Source organism: Aulostomus chinensis, chromosome 1 (assembly GCF_037954235.1).
Source record: "Aulostomus chinensis isolate RoL2024-O1b breed Wild chromosome 1, RoL_Achi_v1.0, whole genome shotgun sequence".
NCBI classification, from domain to species: domain Eukaryota; kingdom Metazoa; phylum Chordata; class Actinopteri; order Syngnathiformes; family Aulostomidae; genus Aulostomus; species Aulostomus chinensis.
Genome location: NC_141320.1, coordinates 39,749,563 through 39,760,113, shown reverse-complemented (window position 1 = coordinate 39,760,113; position 10,551 = coordinate 39,749,563). Strand labels below are relative to the sequence as shown.

The following is a 10,551-nucleotide window of genomic DNA, read 5'->3' as shown; positions in this document are numbered from 1 at the left end:
TGCGCCTGGACAAGAAGACGATGACCTGGAGAGTTTGGAATCAGAAGTTTCTGGACAGTTTAGCTGTTGGTAGCTGTCGTTATCAGGCTCAAGACTCACCTTTTTAGCTTCGCTTTGAACTGATTTAACTGATGCAGTCTCTTTTATCCTTTAATTTCATCACTATATTTTATCTTTTAATTTTTTTATTCAACTTTTCAATTAGCTCTTAAACTTTTAGATTTTATATATATATATATATATATAAAAGTATATTTGTATATATATATATTCTATGTCATTCTGATACTTTAATATGATTGTAATTTCTGTTCTTTCCTATTCTACCTTCTTTTAGTCTTTTAGTTTTTAGTCTTTCAGTTTTTAGCTCCAGTGTTTCCTGGTGGGGGCCCTCCACACTGGGAGGTGTGTCTGGTCCGCCCACAGGGGCGTCATCCTTGGGATCGTCCAGGCCCAGAGAGCCGGGGGGCTCTGCATTATATGTGGAGTATACCCGTCTGTCCGGGTCGGGCGGTCTCGGTGGCTTTATATTGTATCTAATGTTTTTCTTTTATTTCTGTGAAGCACTTTGTGTTGCAGTTTCTGTCTGAAAAGTGCCATATAGATATAAATAAAGTAAAGTAGCTTCAAGCTAAAGAGACGTGGCCGGATCCTCCTGCATTCTGCAGTCCCACACAAGTCAATCAGGAGGAGAACCTCTCTGAGAGCTCACGACTCCTGTTGGTGAGTTCTTGACCAGCAGAATCCACTTTTTAGGTGAAGCATCACTTTAACAATGTGAACTAGTTTGAACCCACTGGTCTGATTCTGAGGGAGTTTCCAGCTTTACAAGAACAGGAAGCCTCAACTGGTCTGATTGATTTCTACCATTTTCTGATTTTTGGTCTCTTTTGATGACGTGTGCTACAGTGTGATGTCACAGCTGGAGCTGGAGTCTGCCCTCGCACTGCGCGGTGGTGGGCCCTCTGCCCGGATCTCCGGACAGTGCCCCTTGGTGCTCCAATCAGACCCCTGGACCAGGTAGGCTAGACTCCCTGTCGGCTGGTTGCAGTGATGACGGGGTGGTCAGCGGGGCCAGTCTGGAAGTTGGCCCCCTGCAGGTCTGGCCCATTCCTCAGCCCCTCTCATTGCCTCTCTGTCCCATCACATCACATCTTTTGTGTCACTAGGCCTTGAGGGGCTGGACCCCCCAATTTTAATCACATCGTAGACATTTAGGGCTTGGGGGAGTGCATGAGGATGTACTGGGAGACTCTGCCGTCTGCAACCGGCGGGGCTCCCATGCCCTGGGTGCCTCCGCCAATTTTAACTACATTCTAGTCATCCACATCATCACATCTACATTCCTACGCACAACACGCACCCTGCACCATGTTGGGATGGGGGGGCAGCTGGGGCAGGGAGTGGGTCCAGTGCTGCCTCCTTTGCTAACTGCACGATTGCAGGCCTGGGGGCCTGGCCGGGGCTCTTTGGGGGGGGGGGGGGCTGGTCGTCTTCCCAGCATGGTGGTTGGGCTGGGGTTGGTCACGGGCCCTGCTGTTGTGTGGTGGATCGCTCGCTGGCGGTTTCACTAAGTCTGAGGTGCCCTGGACCGTATCAGCATCTATGGAGTACTCAGCCCCTGTATGGAGGAAGATGAGAGTATGATTTTTTTGTTCGGGGGTGGCGGTCCTGGGCGTGCGTGCCTTCAGCTCACCCTGGCGGGTGGGCTGGGCCTCTCAGGGGAGTGGGGGTTCCCGGCTGGCTGGCTGGTGGTGCCCTATAGCCTGAAGCCCGCCTGCTCTGGGGGGAGGGGGAGAACAGGGGATGGGTGGAGGGGATGGGGATCGGGGGTTGGGGGGGGGTAGCTCCATTCGGGGGCGGTGGGCCTGGTCGTTGTGGTGGGCTGTGGCTGCCCCGCCTGGGTGTGGGGTGCGGGTGGGTGTCGGCCTCGCCGCTGGCGGACCTCTTGGGGGGCTCTGGTCGGGTCTCGGGCCAGAGGGGCCCTGTGCCCCTGGGCTCTGCTCATGCTGTGGGGGGGGGGGGGTGCCCGGTGGGACCGGGGTCATCTCTGCCCCGTCTCTCTGTGGGTTGCTTCTGGGTGGGGTTTGCTGCTCCTATGCTTTCCTACAGGTCCTGGCATGGGTTTGGCCTGTGGCTGTTTCCTGGGGGAGGGGTGGCCTGGGGCTCCCTGTGTCCTGGGGGTTTCTGGGTGCTCTGGTGGCTTGTTCCTGACCTGCCTGCTATCCTGGACTTGGGGTGCGATGTCCTGGCCCCCCACATCAGCTACAGCCAGCTACGCACAGCATCCAAGACAAACTGTTGCACACACACATACACATACACACACGTATACACACATAAACGAATGCGGTGCACAACTGACCCCTAATCACACACTCAGACATTTATCTAAAAATTATATTAAACCAAATGGTAAACCTGCTCTGGAAATTCTGCAACCAATGTTTTTTCCTTTTTTTTTTCTTTTCTCCTCTCTGTTGTTGTTGTTACTTTTTCTTTGTTTGTTTGGTTTTTGTTTTTTTTCTGCTATTGCTGTTGTTGTTTTTGTCCCCCCCCCCCTTGTCCTCCCTGTCCTGTCCCTGCTCTCTTCCTGTCCTCTCCTGAGCCTCAGTCCGGTAGCTTCATCAATGAACCAACACCATTCCTAATAAAGTTCAACACAGATGGTGATAGGAGGAGTTTATCAGGTTCCTCCTTAGCAGAGTAGAACTGCTTCAGTCCAACAACGCACCAGAAACATGGATGCTGCTGCTGAACAGGACAGGTTAAAAAAAAAATTTGTCTGATTAATTTCTACTGTTTTTGGTCTCTTTTGATGACGTGTGCTGCAATGTGATGTCACAGCGGCCATATTGGATGAGCTGGAGTCTCTCAGGAAAGTTGTTTTCTTTTTTCTCTCCAAGTCCATTCATAATGAACCAAAGAAAACACTGCTAATAAACCAGCAGAAGACGAGGAGGAAGTTCAAAAGTCTCTGAACTTCAAGTCAGAGGATCGACGTCAGGTTGCCAGCAACAGAGGGACCAACTAGATTAGACTGATGAAGAGCAGCACCTGAAGGCTGCCATCAAAGAAGAAGACCAGAGAAGAGAAGAGACTGAAAAGAGAGGGGAAGATTTGGAGCAACAAACAAGGACGAGGACTTGGTGATGTCTGGACCTGAGACCAGCCACCGCACCTCTGCTGCCTCACAGCTGCTGACCAGCAGGGTGAGGACACACCCAGAGGTGAACTGCAGTCACTTGAGCAGCGAGTCAGGGAGTTCTTCAACAACAGAGGTTCCTATGAACAGGGATCAGATCGCTGCTCGTCCACCAAACCAGAGACACAACAGGCTCAGCATCATCGCTCCATTTGTGAGCAGAAAACATGAAGCTGAGGAGCAAAGAGTCCAGGTGTCCATGCAGAAGAGCCTCTCACAAAGACAAACTGAGACTGAGACAGAATCCTGACAAAGAGGAAGAGAATTCAGGACTGGTGGAGAGGAGCTGGAGAGTCCTGATCAGACTGAACGCTCACCTGAGCAGGTAAAAGTGACAGTGGTCAGAGACCTGGAAGATCTTGATCAACATTCATGACAATGTTTAATGTTGAGGAGGAGAGGAGGAGGGGTGAGGAGATGTCCCACTGTCAATGGAGTTGTGCTGTGAAATATCAGCAACCTCAGTTTGGGAGAGATAAATCTGGGAAAACTGGAAGAAAATGAGTGAATCCACACTTTGGAAGTCTTCTGCTGTCAAGATCCAACAATTTAGGAGTTAGAAAATGTCACTGATCAGAGATCCACTTCCACCAGAACATCAGCTTGAACTGTGACTGTTATTCTGAAGAGGAGTTCAGTTCTGGAGTCAAATGGAGCAGTTTTCAGTCCTTCACTTCACCAGCAGGAGGCTCTGCAGCAACTTCTCCTCAATCAAAGAGAGCATCATCAGTTTCAGCAGAGATTTAGTGAGCAGCAACTTTGGAGCCTTGGCTGAATGATAATAATGAGCTGCAGCATGGAGGAGAGGCTCTGAAAGGTTTAGTCCAACCAGGGTCAGAGAGAGAGGGGGCTGTTGCTCTCCAATGCCAGGTTCTTGATCAGATCACCATGGTTACTGAGAAGCTGATGGATGTGTGACCTCTGAAATTGAGGCTGACAGATGCAGAACCATATTAGTTAGTTGTGTTTCTAGAGCGCCGGGTCACGCGTCGATCAGTTTCATCCACTTCCAGGATGACGTGAAGAGCATCAGGATAAAGTGAGAGTTTGGTTTGTTGGATTTGGTGAAATCTGTTGATCATTCAAAACTGCAGAATTTGTTCCTTCATGTTTAGTGGAGTTTCTATCCAATCGTTGTAGAACCTAAGAGAACCTGAGAGAACAGAGCAGCACTGATTGACAATCTTTCTATCAATGTGATTGATGGACAGAGGAAAGTCAACTGTTAGTGGCTGGTGGGAGCCACCGTTTGCCTGTTTACAGTGGCAGAGATGAAGAAGAACTTCAAACTCAGAACAAACAGACAGAGGAACAGTTTGGAGGGAACAAATCACCAGAGGCAATGAAGGCTCAGAGCAGAACCTGAGAGTCCTGATTGACAGGAAGTTTCTGGAGAGGACAGCAGGGAATCCTAGGATGAGGTTTTATAGCCATTTTGGACTCTTGTTGACCGACGTTGTCTGTTGAGGGAGTTTAGACAAGTTCCTAAAGAGGAGGGAACCAAGGTGAACAAAGGGTTTGGAGAAAGACTTTAAGAAGAAAAATAGGCTCTGGAGGGAATTTATCAAGCATCCACCAGAGGAAAAGGAGGAGAAGAACAAAGTAAAACCAGAAGAACATCTGATGAGATCAGAACAAAAAGACTCTTCTGATCAGTTGTTGGAGAAACAGAACATGGACATCATGATTGAACTTCAGCCCTCATGAATGCCTTCCCTTCATGTGGAGGAGAGCTTGTTAAACTAGAAGAAATATCTAGTAGTCCAGCTCAGGATGTTCTGCTCTCATCATTCTGACCAAACTCTTTGGACGGGACATCGGCCAAATGTCCTCCCTGTTCCACCACATTCTGGTCTCTGTTCTTTCCTGTTCTATCCTGCTCCAACTTCCCACAGAGACTCAGACCATGAGAGGAAGGAGGATGAGAACCAGAGGTGTTCCTCACGTATGAAGTTCAACTGGTAAAAGTCTCATCACACATCCAGGACTTCATCCACCTACCGAGCTGCAGTTGAAGCTTTGACCACTGGCAGCAGCCTCAGAAGAGCCTCCTCTGAAGCTGAATATTTGCTCAGGTCAAACACGTCCAGATCTTCTGAGGACAGTAAGATGAAGACCAGAGCCGACCACTGAGCTGGAGACAGTTTAGCTGAGGACAGACGTCCTGATCCCAGCAGACGCTGGATCTCCTCCACCAGAGAACCATCGTTCAGTTCATTCAGACAGTGGATCAGGTTGATGCTTCTCTCTGGAGACAGATCCTCATTCATCTTCGTCTTGATGAACTTAACTATTTCCTGTTTGGTCTCTGAGCTTCTTCCTGTCTGTGACACCAAACCTTGCAGGAGAGTCTGATTGGTCTGCAGTGAGAGACCCAGGAGGAAGCGGAGGAACAAGTCCAGGTGTCCATTGGGACTCTTCAAGGCATGGTCCACAGCTCTCTGGTGCAGGTGTTTTAGTTCAGGTTTCTTTCTGAAGACTCGTGACCTCCAGAATGTTTGTTCCTCTGTCAGCAGATTGACTCCAGAGTTGATGAAGGTCAGATGGACATGAAGAGCAGCCAGAAACTCCTGAACACTCAGATGGACAAAGCAGAACACCCGGTCCTGGTACAGTCCTCTCTCCTCTCTGAAGATCTGAGTGAACACTCCTGAGTACACAGAGGCTGCTCTGATGTCGATGCCACACTCTGTCAGGTCGCATTCATAGAAGATCAGGTTGCCTCTCTGCAGCTGATCAAAAGCCAGTTTTCCCAGAGCCTCCATCATCCTCTTGCTCTCTGGAGTCCAGTGTGGATCCGTCTCAGCTCCTCCATCATATTTGACCTTCTTGACTTTGGCCTGAACCACCAGGAAGTGGATGTACATCTCAGTCAGGGTCTTGGGCAGCTCTCCTCTCTGTCTGGTGGTCAACAGGTCCTCCAGGACGGTCACAGTGATCCAGCAGAAGACGGGGATGTGACACATGATTTGGAGGCTTCGGGACCTCTTGATGTGGGAGACCACGGTCTCAGCCTGCTCCTCATCTCTGAATCTCTTCCTGAAGTATTCCTCCTTCTGGGGGTCAGTGAACCCTCTGACCTCCGTCACCATGTCAACACACTCAGCAGGGATCTGATTGGCTGCTGCAGGTCGTGTGGTCATCAAGAGGTGAGCGGAGGGAAGCAGCGTCCCTCTGATGAGGTTTGTCAGCAGCACGTCCACTGAGGTGGACTCGGTAGCATCAGTCAGGGTCCGGTTGTTATGGAAGTCCAGAGGGAGTCGACACTCGTCCAGACCGTCAAAGATCAATGCAACCTGGAACTCTTCCAACCTGCTGATTCCTGCTTCTTTGATTTCAGAGAAGAAGAGATGAACAAGTTCCACCAAACTGAAGTTCCTCTGCTTCAGCACATTCAGCTCTCTGAAGGTGAACGGGAACATGAAGTCTATGTGCCGGTTGGTTCTGCCTTCAGCCCAGTCCAGAGTCAACTTGTGTGTTAGGACCGTCTTCCCGATGCCAGCCACTCCCTTTGTCAGCACGGTCCTGACTGCTGTCTCTCTTCCAGCTGAGGCTCTAAAGAGGTCTTCTAGTCTGATGGTTGTTTCTCGTGCAGCTGGTTTCCTGGATGCTGCCTCAATCTGTCTGACCTCGTGTTCCTCATTGACCTCTGCAGCCCCTCCCTCGGTGATGTGGAGCTCTGTGTAGATCTGATTCAGAAGGCTTGGGTTTCCTGCTTTAGCGACCCCCTCAAACACACACTCAAACTTCTTCTGCAGGTTGGACTTCAGTTGACGTCGGCAGGCTGCAGAAGTTCCTCCTGAATGAACAAAGAACAAATGGAGTCAAGGGTGAAGACTGGGACTCGTCCTGGTCCTGATATATCTGGGTGCTGCAGGAAGGAAGCTGGAACTGGTTTGACGAGGGCTTGAATGTGAGGAACCTTCATTTGGATCAAAACATGATGCACTCCAGCTTTAAAGCTGTTCAAATCATCTTACTGCTGAGCAGACGGTCAGCCAGCTGCTCCTGATTCATTCTCTTGAGGAAGTCCAGTGTGATCTTCATGAACGCCTCTCTGCTCCTCCTCTGCTCCTCCTCATCATCCAACCACTCCTCTGGTTCATCTGGACTCAGAACCCTCCGGACTCTCTTCAGCTCCTTCTTCACAAAGTCAACAATCTTCTCCTCCAGCAGCTGGAACAGAATAAATGTCAGAGTGAAACGAGTGGAGGCAACAACAGGTCATGTGACTGAAAACCTGCTGGTCTCCAGTGAGTGACTGAACCCTCATGGACCATAAAGATGGAGTCCAGGTGTGCTGGGTGTTGCTGGATGGACTCACCACTGAGACCATCTGAGTTCTGCTGATCAAGTCTGTGGAGACAAGATGAAGTCAAAGAACCAATAGTAAAGGAACACCAGGGACCTTCATGGTAGCAGGGACCTGGACCCAGCAGAGATGGGGGGTCTGTGGCTGGTCCCAGACCTGCCCACAGCCCCCTGCTCTTGAGTGGAAGAGATCGTATCAGAACAGACAGTTTACATTCTCACCTGGGATCAGACTCCAGTCCACCTTTGAAGTCTATAGGATGACCCATAGACCGATCACTCTTCATGGACACACAGCTGGGTTCAGGGGGGTCTGGTCTCCTCTGAGAGAACCTGATGGAAACAACACTGATCAATGCTGACGATCAGGAAAAATCATCCAGGAAAACAGGAAAATGTTGAAGGTCAAACGTTTTAATGATGACGATAAAAAAAATGCCTGAGAAAAATGAGTTTCAGTCCTCAGAGCTCACCTCTGACCAGAAGACTGTTGACCATCTTTGAAATAAATCGGCCGATACATAGAGTTGTTGCTTCTGAAGGACACACAGCTGGGTCCAGGTCCAGGTCCAGGGCCAGGTCCAGGTTCAGCTCCAGGTCCAGGTCCAGGTCCAGGTCCAGCTCCAGGACCAGTAGAGTCCAGCCTGGTTTTCTGGGGAGGGGCTCCCTCCTCTGAGTCCTCACTCTGATTCATATCAGAGTTCAAACCTTCACACAAACACAACAACACCTTCATTTATCAACAAGCTTCACATCTCAGGACCCAAACTTGTGACTCCTCCAAGTTCAAATCCTTCTCCTCTTCAGAAACATGGTGGAGAGACATTCATTCTTCTCTGTCTGGAGGACGGAAGTCATCTGATAGCAGCAAGAAGACCTGAACCTCTGGACTCCAGCAGGACAGTTGAACTTTGTCTGGTTGAGTTGCTCTGAACTGAAAGAGCTGTTATCAGATCCAACATCAAAGTCTGACAAATGAAGCTATCACCATGACAACCTGACTATCAGACTGTTGGTGTCATCACCTTCTGATGGAGAACAGAATCTCCATGAAGCAGCGAGTGCAGGTGAAGGAACCAGCAGCTCTGACTTTGGAAAGATCTCAGTCCAACATTCCTACTCGGAATGTTGATCAAAGCATCAGGAAACTCTGATGGTTCTGATCAGATTCCAGGTTTGAGTCTCAGCTTCACTCCTCCAACAGCTCAGAATCATAAACTCAGGCTTTTCTAGCAGCTGCTCCGCCTCCAGGACCTCAAACAGCAACACTGAATGATGCTGTGGTCAGGACCCTCTTTCATGTCTGGCTGACACACAGCGGCTGTCCCTCAACTCCAGTGTGAAGTCTGGCATGTTAAGATCCGGTTGGACCCGTTCAGACTCTCCCTGCATTCTTCCCTGATGACGCAACATGAGAAACCAAGCGCTGCTGGTTTGCTGTGAACGTTCCCGCTGACGCTCGTTGTGAACCAGCTAGAATCCCACCTTCACACGTCCTGATGGAGACGGTTCAGCTGGACACTCAAGCAGGGAGACGACTCAGTCAGAGGGATCCTGTTGGTCTGGGGGGTTCTCACCTGCTGAACTCACCTGAACTCAACCTGCACACTCGTTCAATGGTTCTTTTCTTCCCTCCTTCTTCCCCCTCCTTTAATTCAGTTAGCGGTTCAAGACAAACAGGTGACCGACATGGACAGACATGTCCATTAATCATGGCCTTCATACCTGGATCAGAGAGACGCTGCTCCTTCTCCCTCCTCAGTCCAGGTGTTTATGTGCATTTGATCTGGCGTCGCTTCCTCATAACTACAAGTCAACGAGAACAACCTGAAAACCAGTCAGGCCACAGGCAGAAAACAGTTACAGGCAGTTGTCCGATCTCTCCACTAGATGGTGCTGCCTGCCTCTGTGATGGCTCCAGATCAGATGGATCCCAGCAGCAGCAGCAGTTGAGTGCTTCAACACTTCCAGACCTTCATGAGGTCACATCAAGTTCTTCCAGGATTCACTGAGAGAAGTCTTTGAACAGCTGCAGCTTGTCTCTGTCCAGGGTCTCATCATCATCTCCCAGTTTTCCTCCTGCTCCCCCATTCAGACCTGAACTGCCATCAATATTATTCATGTTGTTATCTGACTGAAGTCTTTACACATCAGAGGTGCCACCCTTGGGCCATGCTGGGGTCGTCCCTTTGGTTCGCTTCTCCCACTTTTCAGAAATTTCTAACCTTTCTTTTAAAAGCTCAGGGTTCTTCTCGATTAGGACGGTTGATACGATACTCATTTTACAAGTTGCACCTTTAACCTGTTCTTCTATTGGCACTTGGAATAAAAGACAAGAGGAAAAACATGAACGTCTGTGCAGGAGTCCAGGTGAGCACGGGGGGACTATTTTTAACTTTCTGTGTCTGTGTATCTTCTGGGCCGGTTGCCAAGCTATTAGTCAACTGTACTACAATACCCACACACACCTTAGTCACGCCCACTGACCATTCCCACCAATCACAGCTGGAGGAGCCAGGAGGCGTTTCCCCTTCAGTCATACACACCTCTCCTTTCACTCCTTCAGGTTCCTATCCCTCCTTTCACTCTGACTCCTCCATCAGAACTGGGCAACAACAACTCCTCGATCTGTGCTGCAGCCTGGCCTTTTATCCACTTCAACCTCTCCCTCCTCACCCGTCCAGCCCTCCTCTCACACCCTCACTCTTACCTCCAACTTTGGAACTCCAACATGGAGCGACACAAGATCTTCAGAAGAAGTGCAGGTTATAGATTTGCTAGATGAAACGGTTTCCATGAACAAAGGGTTCACGTTGATGGAATAAAGTACAAGAATTCTTTGATTAAAAACAAATGCATGACCAGTTTTTTGTGAAGGGGAAACATGAATTAGACTTGAACAAAACGTGGTCCAGATGTAGAACTGCAGCAGTGTTGAACCCAGGTCTGACTGCTAGAGGACCAACAGAGCCCATCAAGCTCTGTGTACTGGAACGTGGAGTTTAGTTCCTGTCACACAGCACTGCTCTCTCTGC

General features: G+C 49.6%; 1 protein-coding gene across 7 annotated transcripts in view; it reads right to left on the bottom strand.

The window, feature by feature from the left end:
* Positions 1-9,316, bottom strand: part of LOC147271618 (NACHT, LRR and PYD domains-containing protein 12-like) — a 32,977-nt gene extending 23,661 nt beyond the window's left edge. For 4 of the 7 annotated variants that reach the window (XM_086202798.1, XM_086202808.1, XM_086202815.1 and 1 more), the window contains exons 1-6: positions 9,242-9,316; positions 7,990-8,224; positions 7,739-7,849; positions 7,483-7,561; positions 7,186-7,381; positions 5,207-7,004 (exon numbers count right to left, since the gene is read on the bottom strand). In XM_086202798.1, the coding sequence (XP_086058924.1) occupies positions 5,207-7,004; positions 7,186-7,381; positions 7,483-7,561; positions 7,739-7,849; positions 7,990-8,210 (2,405 nt within the window). In that variant the 5' untranslated portion in view covers positions 8,211-8,224; positions 9,242-9,316. Of the gene's footprint in view, positions 1-5,206; positions 7,005-7,185; positions 7,382-7,482; positions 7,562-7,738; positions 7,852-7,989; positions 8,225-9,241 lie in introns of those variants that run through there. The other 3 variants (XM_086202803.1, XM_086202828.1, XM_086202822.1) reach the window with 3 other exon arrangements.
* Positions 9,317-10,551: the final 1,235 nt, after the last annotated feature.